This window comes from Schistocerca cancellata, chromosome 12 (genome assembly GCF_023864275.1).
Source record: "Schistocerca cancellata isolate TAMUIC-IGC-003103 chromosome 12, iqSchCanc2.1, whole genome shotgun sequence".
Classification (NCBI taxonomy): domain Eukaryota; kingdom Metazoa; phylum Arthropoda; class Insecta; order Orthoptera; family Acrididae; genus Schistocerca; species Schistocerca cancellata.
In genome coordinates this window covers 21879055-21898657 of record NC_064637.1, presented here as the reverse complement: position 1 = coordinate 21898657, position 19603 = coordinate 21879055, and the positions used below count along the sequence as shown (strand labels likewise).

At 40.3% G+C, this 19603-nt stretch overlaps 1 protein-coding gene across 1 annotated transcript in view; it reads left to right on the top strand.

Annotated features, from left to right (window-relative positions):
- The window catches only part of LOC126109580 (disks large homolog 5-like), a 76643-nt gene that overhangs the window by 14401 nt on the left and 42639 nt on the right, over positions 1 to 19603 (top strand). The window contains exons 3-4 of the mRNA XM_049914615.1: positions 2997 to 3129; positions 10914 to 11062. Coding sequence (XP_049770572.1) covers positions 2997 to 3129; positions 10914 to 11062 — 282 coding nt within the window. The remainder of the gene's footprint in view (positions 1 to 2996; positions 3130 to 10913; positions 11063 to 19603) is intronic.

Genomic DNA, 19603 nt, shown 5'->3' with positions numbered 1-19603 from the left:
GTGCAAATCTTGCAGGCCTTGCAACCGAATGATTTGCTGACACATGCTGAATTTGCAGCTGAGATTCTAAACAGGATTGATGGTGCTAATGATTACTTAAATCGCATATTCTTTACTGATGTATCCACCTTTCGTGTCAGTGGAATGGTAAAGAGGCATAATGTCCATACAAGGGGTTCAGAGTCTCTACATGCTACTGTACAGTTACTGTGAAACAGTGAAAAAATGAATGTTTGGTGTGGCCTCATGCATAACAAGGTTTTTGGTCTGTTTTTCATCACGGAAAAATCCATTACCGCTAACATTTACTTCCATGTTTGGCAACAGTTCATTGCCACACAGTTAGAAGAATATAGACCGTGGATACTTTTCCAGCAAGATGGAGCACCCCCCATTGGGCTTTGATAGTGCGTGATTTCCTGGATGAAACATTTCCGGATCGGTGGCTTGCAAAGAACGGTCCAACACCCTGGCCACCCTGCTCTCCAGATATTACGCCCCTTCACCTTTTTTTCTGGGGCTATATCGAGGACAGTCTTCGTCACACCAGTTGCTGACATTGATGAACTGAAGGCTAGGATACAAGTTGCTGTGGATACCGTGACAGAATACATGTTACGAAACACCTGGTGGGAACGTGAATACCACCTCAACATTCTCCAAGCTACCGAGGGAGCACACATTGAGGTTTACTAACATAAGTGGTCTAAAAAACACTAGTAACTACGTAACTGCATCAAATGTAAATTATGATGTACTTTCAACATAGCAGCACAGTCAGCAATTGTGATAATCTAATATATAAGACACTATCAGCCTCGATTGTGGTAATGAAACAAACCTTTACCTAGGTTTCAGCCCAAATAATTGAGCCTTCTTCAGAAGATATACCTGAATCTATAATTTGTCTAAGAGGGCATGGTCTAGAAATAAGACATGCCCTCTTAGACAAATTATAGATTCAGGTATATATTCTGAAGACGGGTCAATTATTTGGGCTGAAACCTAGGTAAAGATTGGTTTCATTACCGCAATCAAGGCTGATAGTTTCTTATATATTAGTAAATTATTATGTCAAATGGTTATTCTGTAATAAATTGTTTTAATCATAGCTGCACTAGTTAGAACACTCTCCCATAACCTCCAGGCCTCGATCTTCCCTAATTGCTGTCCTCCATCTGCCTCTGCCCACTTCTCTTCTCCCCCTCTGTAGCACTGCACACCAGTGTGCGTGGGTCAGTGAAGTGGTGAAATGCACCTATTCGAAACTCGCCAAATTACTTGTGCTCGAGCTACAGAAAGTGGTAGTAGTTGGGGTAATTCACTGACAACTTCAGGGAATTGCTTCCGATGTATGAACACATAGGCTAAGAAGTGCACTGTCCAGTGAAGGAGGTTATGTAGAGTAACATAGTGCTTTTTAATTTCATTTATCTTCAGTAAAATTTGTAAGCAAATGTGGTGCCATATTATGTCTGAATTACCTTCATTCAAATATTTCTTGGAATAGTCTTTCGCCAGCCGGAGTGGCCGTGCGGTTCTAGGCGCTACAGTCTGGAGTCGAGCGACCGCTACAGTCGCAGGTTCGAATCCTGTCTCAGGCATGGATGTGTAGGATGTCCTTAGGTTAGTTAGGTTCAATTAGTTCTAAGTTCTAGGTGACTGATGGCCTCAGAAGGTAAGTCACATAGTGCTTAGAGCCTTTTGAATCAATAGTCTTTCATTGTGACATTCTCAACCATTTTGTTTCAAATACTACTTCCAAATCAGTTTAAAGCTGATGTGACATTCTTTTGGTTTTGGCTGACACTATTTTTGAATACTGAGGCGAGTATTTTTTGTACTGTAGAACAATAAAAATTCATTAGTAAATTTGTTGTGTGCTACTTTACCTTTCCTTCATACTGTGTTCTAATAACTTTTCTCAGTATGAATAAAATATATAGTAAATTATTACATATTCCTGTTGTTACAGAGTATTAATATTGAACATGCTATTCATATTGAACATTATACTGGGTGTACATAAAGTCCAGGAACACTTTAAATTATTTATTGCACACGAACTAAATATTGTACAGATGTCATGCATATTGCATTTTGAAGAGAAACTCTGAAAGGTGCGTTTTTTTTGCAAGCATTCAGTATGCAAACCGTGAGTGACTCGGCAGATGTCAATATGGTAATAGAATTCTTGCCATGCCCGTACCAGTGTGGCAGTCACTTCTTGTATTCTCCCGGAGCTCTTCTACGTTGAGTGGTAGAAGCAGTACGTACACCAGATCATTAATTTGTCCCCATAGAAAAAAAAGGCTCTCACAGTGCGATTTGGCGATTGGGGTAGCCATTTCATGAAGCAGCTGTCCCCTTCTGTAACACGGCCGTGTTTTGGCTAGCACTGACTATTGGCAAATTGCCAAACTACGCTATGGCTGTATATATATGTGGGGGGGGGGGGGGGGGGAAAGAGAGATACTTTGAGTTTCTCTTCAAAATGACATATGTATGATATCTGTACAGTGTTTGGTTCTTGTGCAGTAAATAATTGAAAGTGTTCCCGGTCTTGATGCACACCCTGTATTCATATTTCTTAGCAAACTTGTTTACAATGCTAGCTCAATGTGTAATAACCACCATTAAATCAAGTGGCAACTAAAAGTGTTTAATTAGCAGCCATGGAAGTTAGATAAATAAAACTTGCTCTCACATACAACAAAAAATTACTTCTGGAAAATTTGGAATTTCAACCTGGAAATCTCAGAAATTGTATGAGTCATCACCTTGAGCTTTTTTGCATGTTGATTGTTTTCCATATTTCTCAGCACTGACAGACAGTTTACTAAATTTATTGAAAATATTTATATAGTATGTCTGTCTTCCATAAACAGCTATCTGATGACTGACACTGGTCTATCAGTCCAGTTGTCATTACATTGAAGCCAAACCCACAAAAATAACAACTAATTATTAATAATGCTGCATTTTATTTCTTGCAGTCAAAGGAAGAAGAAAGGTTAGCATTGCTAAGAGAATACAGAGCATTAAAAATGGAAGTCCAGGAAAAGAAAGCAAAGGAATTAGCACAAAAGGAGAGGATAGAATCTCTTAAAAGAGAGATCAAAGAAAAACGTACGTCTTTTCCAATGTTGGTTAGTTAATGCCTTGTAATATGCAATAGTTGATTTTAATTATTGTTAATATTACTATTACTCGTAGTGTTTCAATATTTATACCACCATACTGCTGAAATTCAGTCCCAGTAGTGATCATTCAAATGGTGTCATAAACTGTTTTTGAGAGTGTGCTACAGAAAGTGCTAAAGTTGGAGAAAAATGTATGAGAATTCAGGCAAAGGAATTGCTAAAAGTATATAGACATGGGCACCATTAAAAGGATAGACTGCTTAAATACTACTTTGATGGTTGCTAGAAAGTTTTTCCTTTACTGCAGTGTAATTGATGTGCTGCTACTCTGTCAGAAGATTATAGGCATCTCTGCAATCATCCAATATCTTTCTTAGAAGCAGAGCCACATGACATCATCTGAAAATCTTTTTGGAAGGTTTCACATCAACATATATGCATTATTCCATCCAGGAATTTCCAGTGTTATGCATTCCCACATGTTGCATGATGTTGAAGAAAGAGCGGGGAGGAGGGGGGGGGGGGGGTTGAGAGAGAGAGAGAGAGAGAGAGAGAGAGAGAGAGAGAGAGAGAGAGAGAGAGAGACTGAAGGTCATCAGTAAAGAACATGTAACTAACATTTCACAATTTGTTGTGATCAACCATAAAGGAACTAGTAGTACATTGGTAATAAAAAAATACATGCATAATAAATATACTCATTTCAAAGATGTTTCCTTTTCAGTGTATTATACTTGAACTATTTTCTCTACCGTGATCAATTCGATGAGATGATAGGAGTTATACAGTTGCTCTCAGATCCGCAGCACTGTAGCAGATGTGATTTCATGTCAACATCTAGATAGTTCTTTGCTCCAGGAATGCATCATTGTTTCACTTTTTGTCTTCATTTTACAACTCCTTTTAGACACATTCATTGTGATCAACCATTCTTCAGAGACCTTTAATGTGTGACAAAATTAGTGTTGCTTGCAAATGTCAAATTTTTGAATTGTTCTCCTTGCATTTTGATTCCTTTGTCAAATTTTTCTGTTGTCCTCCACTGCTTGTTCAGTCTACCTATTGAATAGCATTGGGGATAGGCTACAAACCTGATTCACTCCATTCTTGATCACTGCTTCCCTTTCGTGTCCTCAAACTCACAGCTGCATTCTGGTTTTTATAAAAGTTGTAAATAGTCTTTTGCTCCCTTTTTTAATTATACAACTTTCAGTATTTCAAATAGTGTATTCCAGTCAAATTTGTCAAAAGAATTTATGTAAATCTACAAATGCTATAAACACTGATTTGCCTTTCTTTAACCAATCTTCTAAGATAAATGGCAGGATCAGTATTGCCTCATATGGTCCTACATTTCTCCAGGGAGATGTGATTATTCAGAAGTAATGACAAGGATGGGCTTTCTGTAAGTTCTGGTAGAAGTCTTGTCTGTATGTAGCCACTTTGTCAGTGACATTGTTGTCAAGGTTATGCAGTGCACACAGCCAAAGAAAGTGTCAGGACTGTTTGACTGGTGAAATGAAAGCTTTGAAAAAACTTGACTAATGCCAAATGAAAAGGCAGAGTAACAGGCGGAATATAATGCCCAATTAAGTCCCACCTCCAAGGTGTCATTGAGGCAAACAGTATCACTTTTGTGAGGAGTGCCAAAGACAATCACACAGTTGGCTATGGTGCTGAGTCTTCTCCCCACCCCACCCCCCACCCCCTCCCCTTTTCCCCACAGCATGACACAGCAGGTAATGTCTGTTTGCCATGGGAATTAAAGGTGACAATGTCAGCTTGTCCTCAGGAAATGTAATCTGTCATTTTTGTATTGGCCTTGTCTGCAATTTCGTAGACACAGCCTTTGATCCCATAAAAGCATTATAACTGCCATATTTTGAAGGTAAAAACAGTCATACTCGGCAATCTACACATTGTGATTTCACTATTTCTTGGTTGACATTGCGTGATGGGCTAACAGCTTGAAAGTAAGGAAATTATTCAGTATTATGTGAATGAAAAGGTGTATACAGGGTTGTCCATTGATCGTGACTAGGCCAAATATCTCATGAAATGAGCGTCAAACGAAAAAACTACAAAGAACGAAACTTGTTTAGCTTGAATGGGGAAACCAGACGGCACTATGGTTGGCTCGCTAGATGGCGCTGCCATAGGTCAAACAGATATCAACTGTGTTTTTTTAAATAGGAACCCCCATTTTTATTACATATTCGTGTAGTATGTACAGAAATATGAATGTTTTAGTTGGACCACTTTTTTCACTTTGTAATAGATGGCGCTGTAATAGTCACAAACGTATAAGTATGTGGTATCACGTAACTTTCCGCCAGTGCGAATGGTATTTGCTTCGGGATGCATTACCTGTGTTAAAAGGGACTGTTCACAAATTGCGGAAAAGGTTGATATCGTGTTGACGTATGGCTATTGTGATCAAAATGCCCAATGGGCGTGTGCTATGTATGCTGCTCAGTATCCTGTACGACATCATCCAAGTGTCCAGACCGTTCGCCAGATAGTTACCTTATTTAAGGAAACAGTTAGTGTTCAGCCACATGTGAAACGTCAACCACGACCTGCAACAAATGATGATGCCCAAGTAGGTGTTTTAGCTGCTGTTGTGGTTAATCTGCACATCAGTAGCAGACAAATTGAGCGAGAATCGGGTAGCAGACAAATTGAGCGAGAATTGGGAATCTCAAAAACATCTGTGTTGAGAATGCTACATCAACATCAGTTGCACCCGTACCATATTTCTGTGCACCAGGAATTACATGGCAACGACTTTGAACGTCGTATACAGCTCTGCCACTGGGCACAAGAGAAATTACGGGATGATGACAGATTTTTGCACGCGTTCTATTTTACGACGAAGCGTCATTCACCAACAGCGGTAACGTAAACCGGCATAATGTGCACTATTGGGCAACGGAAAATCCACAGAGGCTCTGAAAAGTGGTACATCAGCGACCTTGGCGGGTTAATGTATGGTGTGGCATTATGGGAGCAAGGATAATTGGCCCCCATTTTATCGATGGCAATCTGAATGGCGCAATGTATGCTGATTTCCTACGTAATGTTCTACCGATGTTACTACAAGATGTTTCACTGCATGACAGAATGGCAATGTACTTCCAACATGATGGATGTCCAGCACATAGCTGGCGTGCGGTTGAAGCGGTATTGAATAGCATATTTCATGACAGGTGGATTGGTCGTCGAAGCACCATACCGTGGCCCGCACGTTCACCAGATCTGACGTCTCCGGATTTATGTCTGTGGGGGAAGTTGTAGGATATTTGCTATCGTGATCCACCGACAACGCCTGACAACATGCGTCAGCGCATTGTCAATGCATGTGCGAACATTACGGAAGGCGAACTACTTGCTGTTGAGAGGAATGTTGTTACAGGTATTGCCAAATGCATTGAGGTTGACTGACATCATTTTGATCATTTATTGCATTAATGTGGTATTTACAGGTAATCATGCTGTAACAGCATGCATTCTCAGAAATAAGTTCACAAAGGTACATGTATCACATTGGAGCAACTGAAATAAAATGTTCAAATGTACCTACGTTCCGTATTTTAATATAAAAAACCTACCGGTTACCAACTGTTCGTCTAAAATTGAGCCATGTGTTTGTGACTATTACAGCACCATCTATCACAAAGTGGTCCAACTAAAACATTCATATTTCTTTACGTACTGCACAAATATGTAATAAAAAGTGGGGGTTCCTATTTAAAAAAATGCAGTTGATATCTATTTGACCTATGGTAGTGCCGTCTAGCGGGCCAACCATAGCGCCATCTGCTTTCCCCCTTCAAGCTAGACAAGTTTCGTTCTTTGTAGTTCTTTTGTTTGATGCTTATTTCGAGAGATATTTGGCCCAGTCATGATCAATGGACCTCCCTGTATAGTTGAAGCTTACATTTGTACTGGCTCATAAAATTGTTCAAACAGTGCCTAAATATTTAGCACTCTATGAAAGAGTAATATTCAGAAGTTGGTAACAAAATGGTGATGCAGCGGTGTCTTATTCTGATTGTAACTGTAAGTCTTCTGTTAGCAATATGGAGCTGGTTGTTTAATAGGACCGTACCAAGACATTAGTTTTCAGGACAATGAAAAACATGAAACACTGCATAAAAATTGTCAACATATAATTTGAAGATTGGTTTGCTGTAGCACCAACTGATATTTGTTTTTTATATTCTGTCATATTTGCTGGGCATCTACTTTCCACTAACTTCTAGTGATAAACCAGCAGAATCACAGAGGACAATAGTAACATTTCAAAACAATGTCAACGACATATAAAGAAACACAATTAGTTATTTCAGGCAGTTCCATAACGGAGATGATGATGACTTTTGATTTCATTTCCGTGAAACAGATGCATTGTAAGAGTTATTAGCACATGCCACTTCATCACTCATAGCTTTCTTCATAACCAGTTTGTGGTTCATACTCTCCCAAGTTCCAAAAGCTTGTCACTTGACAGTAACATTAGATAGATGTTAGTCAGACAAATGTCCCAGTGCTCAAAACTATGAATTCCTCTAGTGAGACAGTCTAGTGTTTGGTTATGTTGGAAAAAAGGTGAGAAGAGATTAGAGAGACATCACCAAGAACTGCAGTTGGAGAGAACAGAATATGTGGATGAAGAAAGGTGAGTACTCAAGGAATGTGAATTTTAAAATTTTCCTGGCGAATTGACTGTTCAATCAAATCTCGGGCTTGCAGCTGGTCATCATTCAATACTTCGCACGATATTTCAACTGGGCACCTGCCGGTCATCTTCAGGTGAGCCGTCGCAAACTGGTGAAAATGTCCTCCGTTCCGCAATATATATAGCGTACTGTAACTATTCTGCGCATACGTCGAAAACTTGATAGATGAACCACACTGCCCGCCGGCAGCGCCCTCCCTGGTGGAATAGTGGAACTCAGTCGCCGTCTGCATTGCTGTTTGCCACGGCCGTTGACGCACTCTGTCTTCGATTTGAGCAAATCGTGGAGATGATGGGATACTGTGCACTGTCCAGCTGGTAGCCGCTGTCACGGTTTAACAGATTTTCCACCAGTTGTATTTCTACGGATTCTTTAATAATGGAGTCCCAGAAAGATTTTGCTGTGGACAAAATCATTGTTTTCTCATACTCCATTGAATGTCCAATAGAAATACAATGTTCAGCAATAGCGAACTTGCTTGGCTGCAAAAGGCGGGTGTAACGTTGATGTTCAGTGCAGCATTCTTTCACGGTGCGTGTGGTTTCACCTATGTAAGCCATACCACATTGGCACGGTATCTTGTAAATTCCGGCCTTTCGTAGTAACAGACTGTCCTTAACTGATCCCACAAGGTCCGCAATCTTCGATGGTGGTCGGAAAACCACTTTTACCTGAAATTTTCGGAGGATTCTTTATTGTTAGTGCCCTGTTACCTTGTGGTGTTTAGAAGGCTAGAGGTATGGTCTGCTAAGTGACTCTACCTATAGGAGGATTGATTACGATCCTACAGGACGTGTGCAATGGAAAACTTCAGCACTATTAAATTCCTCCTCCTTACCGCAAGAGACCATCAAGAGGTTAAGACCACATGGTTGTGTACCTCCGAGACTGTATGGCCTTCCAAAGATTCATAAAGAGGGTCTTCCACTGTGTCCAATAGTGAGCAACATTGGAGCTCCTACATATGATTTAGCTAAACATCTCACTTCCTTACTGAGACCTTTCGTAGGCAAGTGCTCACGTCACATATTTTATCAGTAGACTGGGGGCTCTTCGTCTTAGCAGTGTAGACCTTCTAGTAAGTTTTTATGTGGTCTCACTTTTTACAAAAGTTCCTCTTGCAGATTCTTTGACACTGATTGGTAACATGTTTCCTGTTGATATCACTGCTTTGTTCAGGCACGCTCTTTCTGCAAATTATTTTATGTTTAATCAAGATTATTTTGAACAGACTGATGGTGTCGCCATGGGTAGCCTCCTGTCTCTTTCGTGGCCAACCTTTTTATGGAGGATTTTGAAGAGAGCCCTTGAATCAGCTACTCTGAAACCAACAGTATTTTGGTGGTATGTGGATGACACTTTCATAGTGTGGCCTCATGGAGAAGATAAATTAATGGAGTTTCTACATCACCTCAACTCCATTTATAGCAACAACCGGTTCACCATGGAAATAGAGAAATATTGTTGTTTGCCTTTCTTGGATGCCCTGGTTCGAAGGAAGAATGATGGTTCTCTAGGGCATTCAGTTTACCGGAATCCCACTCGTACTGATTTGTACCTGCAAGCATCGAGTTGCCATCACCCATTGCAAACCATGAGTTTGCTTAAAACACTTGTTCATAGAGCTCATACTGTCTCAGATCTAGATAGCTTACCTCAAGAACTCACCCATCTAAAGACAGTATTCAGTGAAAATGGATATCCCATCCAGCAGATTAACAGGGCACTAACAGTTAAAACTAAGAAGCAGGAAGTGAATAAAGAAGAGAACAAGCCGGAACAATCTTTAGCTTTTCTTCCTTTCGTTGGCAACACTTCGTTTAAAATAGAAAGAATCCTCCGAAAATTTCAGGTAAAAGTGGTTTTCCGCCCACCATCAAAGATTGCGGACCTTGTGGGATCAGTTAAGGACAGTCTGTTACTACGAAAGGCCGGAATTTACAAGATACCGTGCCAATGTGGAATGGCTTACATAGGTCAAACCACACACACCGTGAAAGAACGCTGCACTGAACATCAACGTTACACCTGCCTTTTGCAGCCAAGCAAGTCCGCTATTGCTCAACGTTGTATTTCTATTGGACATTCAATGGAGTATGAGAAAACAATGATTTTGTTCACAGCATCGTCTTTCTGGGACTCCATTATTAAAGAATCCATAGAAATACAACTGGCGGAAAATCTGTTAAACTGTGACAGTGGCTACCAGTTGGACAGCGCACGGAATCCCATCATCTCCACGATTTGCTCAAATCGAAGACGACAGAGTGCGACAACGGCCGTGGCAAACGGCAATGCAGAGGGCGACTGAGTTCCACTATTCCACCAGGGAGGGCGCTGCCGGCGGGCAGTGTGGTTCATCTATCAAGTTTTCGGCGCATGCGCAGAATAGTTACAGTACGCTATATATTGCGGAACGGAGGACGTTTTCGCCAGTTTGCGACGGCTCACCTGAAGATGACTGGCAGGTGTCTAGCTGAAATATCGTGCGAGGTATTGGACGACGAGCAGCTGCAAGCCCGAAATTTGTTTGAACACTCAAGGAATGTTTGAGGTCTTCTAAAAGAACATGACAACCCAGTTCTTATTGTGTAGATTAACATCCATTATTTTCACCCAGGTCATGTTTGAAATGTTCTGTTATCATTATCTTTCTATGCTAGTATTATTAAATAACCTCATACAATACTGATGCTGTTTGTTATAAACTTAGTTATTCCCTCTTTCCTGCAATTATCAACTTACCCTGCCAAGAATGTTTCCCTTAGTCTCCATTTGACAGTAACATTGTCATGTGTAAAAGAAATTTTGCTTCCTCCTGCAATTGTTCAGCAACTAAGTTAAAGAGCATTTCTCTCTATTCCTTCAACAGCATATTTCATTCACAACACGAGTGATGCATGATTGATGCATGTAGAGTGTAGAGTCTTCGCGTAGATGATCCTGGTCTAGGAGGAAGTGTGGTCGTTGTAGGACTTGTAGTATTACAGCTTTCAGTTACTCGTATTAGACACCCGTTTTATTTCAGATCAAAAAGCTTCAAGTTTGCTACATGAAATTCGTGAGCTGAACAACCTAACTTTGACTGTGAAAGCAGCATCTCAGCAGCTTGAGAATGGCATGAAGCTAATGTGTGACAGTAATTGCATCACATCGTACGGCAAGAATGCTAAGCAGGTAAGTGAAGAGGTCTACTATAGCATTTATTTTGTTGTTAATGTAACTGTATGTATTTGGTTGTTGAGGGTGTTACCTTGCTGCATTCATTAAGTTATTTGCCCGTTCAGTGTGCCAGCAAAGGTACTTTCATAAAAGAAATCTGTCCCCCCCCCCCGCCCCTCTCATATCTTCTAGATTCATAGAGCAATTTCATTATGATACTATTCCTAAAAACAGGAAAAATCCTCCTCACAAAGTTGGCATAGTGTTTCCCTCTCAAGCTGTGTGCGAAAACCACTTTAGTGGTGTTGCAGAGGAAGCCACTTCTCATCTCGACTTAGAAAGTATCATTCTCCATTTTTTTATATAACTTGATCCTACTGTAGGCAGCATTGCAGAGAGCTTTCATATACTGGTAGAACCTTACATAGCTATTCTTTGACATCGGTCCATTAACAGACAAGTATTACGCAAATGTTCTGTGAACTCAGATTGCAATACCTGGAGGCAAGGAGGCATTCTTTCAGGAAATCACAACTGAGAAAAATTATAGAACTGGAATTTGTGAGAAATGGGAGAATGACCCTACTGCCCACCAATATACATCTTGTGTAAGGGCCACTAAGAGGAGATTAATCAGGGCTTGTACGGAAACAGTTTTTTGCCCCTACCTCCATTTGAGAGCACAAGAGGAGAGGAACTGCAGCTATCCACAGAGGTCCAGTGTAGGCTGTGATCATCATATGACAGTGAAACTTTGTAGACATGTTCAGGTGGAATGATTTATGCGTGGGAAAAATTAGTTCAAATTTTGGCCACCAGACGCAAATGTGGTGGTGTTAATTAGAGATGGGCAAAACTGTTCTTTTCAGAGATTGGATCAGAACTGTTCACTCCCTGAAATGAATTAGCTCTTTTTCATGACTCACCACTCATTTACAATAGAAAATAAATGGAAGGCACATTGCCCTTTAAACTTGGTTTATTCCAGTACTATACCTGTATTTTGATCTTATTTGATCCTATTTTGAAGTAACACAGATAATGAGTAAGAATTTTGTATTGTTTATTGAAATTTCCACGATATGACAAAGTTTTTGATTATTGATTTATTTTGCACTATCGTGGTTCTTTGGGTGATCGGAAAATGTTGTAACTTGAGATTTACATTAACAATATATTTGGCTATAATGTATTAAAATTTCATTAACCTCATACAAATACATCGCAAGCCATATATTTTTAAAGTGAACGTTTCCTTTCGAAGACGCCTAAAATCGCAGAATCCGTACCAGAATAAGAAAAAAATATGTAAATTTGACTGTAAAACGAAAGTGCTGCATATAGCCTTACGCAGAATAAAACAAGGAAAATATTGGTGTATCACATTTTGCGATACGTTTATCGGTTCGCTCGTAATTAAAGCGTAAATTCGAGTGTCCATAATAAAAATCCTATAGTAAGAGGAGTCATCAGGAACCTAATCTAATCAGTTTAAACAAATAAAAATAAAATAAAAACAATTGATGTATACATAACATAATAATGTAATATACATAGCGGTATTACTACGAAGAACAATATCCAGTGGGGACGAACTCCGATGCAGAGGCGCTGAGTCGAGCAGGTCGAGCCGCGAGCTGTATTACTGCGTGAGCTGAGACCGCAGAGACCGGAGTGACACCTGAGTCGCTTTGCTCGATGCTCTGGCTAGAGTCGAGATGGTGGGGTGAGCGTCGAGCGGGCGAGTTCCGTGGGTGGGGGGGAGCGGTGAACTCACCCGCTCAGAGACAAATCGTCCGTTCCCTTACGAGCAGGTTTTTGCAAGTAGTTCCTATGTTATCCGCTAGGTGGCTCTCTGTCCTGTTGCTCGCATCAACTGCCCAGAGGGCAGGACGTGCGACTGCAACGATCGCCGACAGAGTGCGATGCGAAGTTAAGCTGCGCCAGACACTGCACAGTGCACACGGCAGACGACGCACAGAGACGGCACGGCATATGTGAAACACAGAATCCAATGGGGCACTGCACAATGCAGGCAGCCAAGGTAGAAGCAGGGCAGAGGCCGGCACTGGCTGTGTTGTGTGGCATGCAGTGTGCTGTGACCAGCAGAGGCGCTGCTGATATGCTCCGTCTCTCTCTCTCTCTCTCTCTCTCTCTCTCTCTCTCTGCCGTGGGAAACGTTTGGAGCTACCGTTCTTTTTTTCTGAATCACTGATTGTTCACTCCTTTGAAAGATTGAACTCTATGAATTAGTTCAAGAGCGGATCCCCCATCTCTAGTGTTAATGTTAGAAAGATGTATAGAAATGTATCCATATGTAATGGATTAGGAATGGGACATGGGCAGAAAAGGTCAAACAAGCAAGAAAGTCATAGCGTTGTTTTTATTTTTAATCTGTTACACAATTCATTCAATACGAGCACCAGAGACATCGAGATGCTGTGTCTGTGAAATGATGCGATCGACAGTTGGCCGCAGCAGTTCTGGTAAAATCTGAGCAACGTATTTCTGTTTACTGGCCTTCAGAGCACATAGAGACCAAATGTGTCCCAGGTAAACACATTATTTTAGATCTTCCCAGTACCAAGTTTCATATCTCGAAGGCCATGCATCTAGAAAATCTCTAGACATAAAACGATCACGGAAGGTTGCATTAAGCAGATCTTTCATCGGGTGAGCGACACGAGATGTTGCTCCATCTTGCATGAAAACAGTGGCTTCCACAGAGTTGTCTTCCAAAGCAGGAATCGTGCTGTAAGAGGACATCTCGATAATATGAATTCGTCACTGTATAGGTACTCACGAATGCACATTACACTATTTCATACAGAAAGGACAATGGCTCTTGAGTGTAACACAAGGTTTAGCAGTACCCCAAATTCGGCTGTGCTGTGCATTCACTGCACCCTGTAGTGTAAAATGTGCCTCATTGCTTCAAATGATGTCAGGCCACATGTCATAAAATTTGATCTGTGCCAGAAACCGAAGAGCAAATTCAGAATGTTGCTGCTGATTCAGAGATTCCAGTCACTGCACTGTCTGGATGTTGTGCAGATACTAGTGTAAAATAAAACTCAAAACTTTCCGTACTGTTGACCATGGGATAGAAAATTTTTGTGACACAGCCCAAGCACTAGCACCATCTGGGGAATGTACTGCACAGTCAGTTACAAAAAAAAGCACCTCGTCAATACAGCACGGATGCCATACTGTCGTACAAGGTACAGTGCCAGATTTACACCTGGTGGCCAAAACTGAACCAAGTTTTTTCCAGGTGTTGACAGATGTGAAAATTACCGAACTATCAGTTTAATAAGTCACAGCTGCAAAATACTAACGTGAATTCTTTACAGATGAATGAAAAAACTAGTAGAAGCCGACCTCGGGGAAGATCAGTTTGGTTTCCGTAGAAATATCGGAACACGTGAGGCGATACTGACGCTATGACTTATCTTAGAAGCTAGATTAAGGAAAGGCAAACCTACGTTTCCAGCATTGTAGACTTAGAGAAAGCTTTTGACAATGTTGACTGGAATACTCTTTCAAATTCTGAAGGCGGCAGGGGTGAAATACAGGGGGTGAAAGGCTATTTACAATTTGTACAGAAATCAGATGGCAGTTATAAGAGTCGAGGGACATGAAAGGGAAGCAGTGGTTGGGAAGGGGGTGAGACAGGGTTGTAGCCTCTCCCTGATGCTATTCAATCTGTATATTGAGCAAGCTGTAAAGGAAACAAAAGAAAAAATCGGAGTAGGTATTTAAATCCATGGAGAAGAATTAAAAAGTTTGAGGTTCGCCGATGACATTGTAATTGTCAGAGACAGCAAGAGCAGTTGAACGGAATGGGCGGTGTCTTGAAGGGAGGATATAAGATGAACATCAATAAAAGCAAAACGAGGATTATGGAATGTAGTCGAATTAAATCAGTTGATGCTGAGGGTATTAGATTAGGAAGTAAGACACACAAAGTAGTAAAGGAATTTTGCTATTTGGGGAGCAAAATAACCGATGATGGTCGAAGTAGAGGGGATATAACATGTAGACTGGCAATGGGAAGGAAAGCGTTTCTGAAGAAGAGAAATTTGTTAACATCAAGTATAGATTTAAATGTCAGGAAGTCGTTTCTGAAAGTATTTGTATGGAGTGTAGCTGTGTATGGAAGTGAAACGTGGATGATAAATAGTTTGGACAAGAAGAGAATAGAAGCTTTCGAAATGTGGTGCTACAGAAGAATGCTGATAATTAGACGGGTAGATCACACAACTAATGAGGAGATACTGAATAGAATTGCGGAGAAGAGGAGTTTGTGGCACAACTTGACAAGGAGGGGGGACCGGTTGGTAGGACATGTTCTGAGGCATCAGGGGACCATAAATTTAGCTTTGGAGGGCAGCGTGAAGGGTAAAAATCTTAGAGGGAGACCAAGAGATGAATACACTTAGCAGATTCATAGGGATGTAGGTTGCAGTACGTACTGGGAGACGAAGCTGCTTGCACAGGATAGAGTAGCATGGAGAGCTGCATCAAACCAGTATCAGGACTGAAGACAACAACCAACAACAACAACAACAACTACTACTACTACTACTACTACTACCACTACTACTACTACTACTACTACTATAAATAATTCACTCTGTGCTGTCTAGACTAAGAACAGATAAACAATATAAGGCAGTGAGAAAGTCGAGGATAGGCTGCAGCAGGTGGAGCATGCAGTCATTCGAGCAAGCCAGTGGATGTGGAGCAAGAGCTAGTGCATTCTGTACTGGTATTTTGAGTTCTGTCACGGGGAGAATTTTCTCAGAGAATGCTATTTAAGTTGTAAGAGAGAAATGCTTGTTTAGACACACAAGTGGTGTGGCTCTGTGGGTAAGTTCCTTGCTTCACATGCAAAGATATGGGACAGATCCCCATTTAGTCTTGATGTTTCCTTCATTTCACGTACTGTCTCTTTCTCCTCTGGACAACTGTCTCTTAATGTGGAAAAATACCAGTTGTGCAGTGGTATGGTGTGCGTCGAAGTTTAACACACCTCGACTCGCTAGGAAGAAAACGGCATCCCACCTCAAACAGGACCGCGTCTAGTAAACCACTACGGTGTTGAAGACAATCTGTAGGATAAGGACAACTGTAATTTTTTGTGTTAAAATAATCAGTTGTGTAGCAGTTGTCTTAAAAAGCAGTGCCCCAAAATGTTGTTTCCTCCCCATGCATAGACAGGACTATTTATGAGTCAATGCAGGTTGTCAGTAAAATAGTTCAGTGTAACTGGACAAAGCTAATGATGTTTTTCTTATTATAACATATCACTTCATAAAAGTGATAACTTACTACCTGTACCAGATGCAGAAGTATGAAACAGGAATTCCCCTATAGATAGTGTTAGTCATCAGTGTAGGGCCTGTGAGACCGCGTCTGCAGCTCCATCTGCTTCCTGAAACGGCTGATGACGAATGTCAGTGCACACGAATCCAAGTTCCGTACATCGGTATCTGTTTCAAACCTGTAAACTTGTCAAGTTTTTTGCTTACAAACTAAGAGTTACGGACAAGATTCATTTTTTTGATGTGAGAAAAGAGCGTGGGAAACCACCAAAAAAGTTAGAAGACAACCAATTGCAGGTTTTGAAGATAATGGGGAGTGGGTGAGGATGATGGGCAGTGATACTCAAACTCAACAGGAACCCCCAGAACAATTGAATGGAACTCAAAAAGCCATTTCTTTTTGGTTGAAAGCTATGCGAAAGATGCAGAAAGTGGGAAAATTGGTTCAGCATGAACTGAATAAAATACGGAAAGCAGATCAAAAGACCACTTGGGAAATACTACTCACCAGATAAAAAGAAAGTCGTTTCTCCATCAAATAGCGACAGGTGATGAAAAATGGATAATTTTGAGAATACTAAGTGTTGTAAATCAAATGTGAATCCAGGCAAACCATAGACATCCAGTGTAAGACCAAATTGCTTTGGAAAAAGACGATACTCTGTTTGGTAGGACCAGAAGAATGTCATCTATTATGAGCTGCTAAAATCTGGTGAAGCCAATCACACTGATCACTGCCAACAATAAATGATCTATTTAATTCGAGAATTAAGTAAAAAATGACCAAAATAGGGAAAAAGAAAAGTCGTATTGCTCCGTGATAACACCCCATCTCACAGAAAAATGGGTCAGGGAAATGACCCAGGCATTCAGTTGAGAAATACTAGGGCATGCTGCTTAGTTTTCAGACTTGGCTTCGTCCTATTATCATCTATTTGCATCACTGGGACACGCTTTTACTGAACAACGCTTAAATTCATATGAAAATGTATGAAAATGTCTCACTGACTGGTTCTTTTCGAAAGAACTACTGTTGTTGTTGTTGTTTTTTTTTTTTTTGCATGGCATTCATAGCCTGCTGGAGAGGTGAGAGAAATGTATAAACAGCAATAGAGATTATTTTGAATGAAATATTGTCAGTCAGTTTCAAACAGATGTGTAATTATTGCAGCCAAATTCCAGTGACATACAGTACTTATACAACTGCTATGTTTCCAGTGAGTGATCGTCATCAGCACATAGGAATTTTGTTAAGTGGGTAGTAAGTGAGAAGTAGAGAATTTGTTTAAATGTGCATGAAATCGGGAGGACGGACATCTTGTTTCCACAAGCAACTGGTTACCACAATACAGCACTCTGTGGAGATTCACCACTTCTCAGAGACAGCACTGCCCCAGAGAACCCTGAAGCTCGTAACAAAAAAGGAAAGCATAAGATACATTGTGTCTAGCCCATAAATTGGAAAGACTGGTCATTTAATGTGAACAATGTTAATGTTTATGGACTGAAATGTAGTAAAAGAAGTGTTTCCTGCTGCAATATTCAATCAATATTACAATGTTTTGTGAAGAAGGTAAGCTAACCTTAGCAAAGCAAAAGGGGATCTCAGGTAATTGTATTATGGTTCTTATACCCTTTCAACTCATTCCTAATTTAACTACAAATTAACTGAGGCAGAACACAGGTAACATTTCATTTATGGCATTCACATCAGAACTATCAATATTACTGAAATTTCAACTGCTATAGCAGTAATGTGTGACAAGCTGGGAGTTTTGGTCGGACAGGAAGTGTGTTAAGATAGCCGAAGTTATGGCGACCGCTCGTGTAAAAGGGCCCTCGTAGTTCTGTTGGTACATTGTTATATATAAGTGAACCGAGCAATTGGTAACATAAGAAGAAAATTCTCTCTTGTCGTACTAATAATCCTGTGAAATTACCGTATTTACTCTAATCTAAGCCGCACTTTTTTTCCGGTTTTTGTAATCCTAAAAACCGCCTGCGGCTTAGAATCGAGTGCAAAGCAAGTGGAAGTTATGAAAAATGTTGGTACGTGCCGCCACAACTAACTTCTGCCGTCGAATATATGTAGCGCTTTGCAGGCATGCTTTGTAGGCACAAAGATAAATACTGGCGCCAAAACCTCTGCGTCAGTAAATAAATAAAAAAAAATAGTGGAAGACGAGCTTTTTTTCTCCGCCGCGAGTTTCGACCACTGCATTTTCATACATTATCCAACGAAGTAAATACAAATTCCGTATTGTTCATCTTCGAATGTAGCACAATTTCAGTATACTACGAAAATCTGACTGGCAAGACTGTTTGGGATGTTTGTCAATATGGCCAACTCTACGTTCTGAATTTTTTCCTATCTGTGAGAAGAGATGGTTGCTAATAGGAACCTGATGAAATTTGAATCACATACAGTATTCTCTTCACCATAAGAATAGTACGAATATAAACATTTTGCCATGTATTCTTTCGTGTTTGCTGCTATCTCATTTAAGTCCTGTCTGCCTAAAACTACGAAACTAGAGTGAGACAACAGCAAATGCGGAAGAACATACGTATCGTGTCATGTTTATATTCGTATTATTCTTATATCTAATAGTGATAGTCAGAAATGAAGCACGGCAAGTGACTAGATTTTTAAATCTAAGATGACTCTAATTTCTGTGCAGAATTTGATGTAATAAAGAAGCGGCCGCAAAGATTTTCAAACAGAAAAATTTTCGCCTAACTCTCGTTCAGAACATATTCTATCATACGCAGTCTATTATTTGATTCTTGTTGAACATTATCAAAGAAAGCAGCAGTGTAAGTTTTTTTTTTAGAATGCGACAAACAATGCATGACACAGTGCAGTAATGCATTTTCATCTTAAGAGTGACGCAAACACCTATAACAAAGAAAACGCAAAATAAGCAAAATAAGCAATCGATTCAAACCAGACGAAGCACGTGAAAAAGGAAGGGTATCCGTATAAATACAGACGGAGCACCTGACTCATAGCAATGGCTACGTGGTAAAGCTTAACTGCTAAGCTTACGACTCGAACCAAACTACTGTAGCTGTATCATCATTCGTTTGACCTAAATTGTCTCATATTACAATGGACCAACTTTGTTTCGATTTGGAGGTGCGGCCTAAAACTTTTCTCTCCCCTTGAATTTCGAGTCTCAAATTTCATGTGAGACTTAGATTCGGGAATTTTTTTTTCCTTTATTTA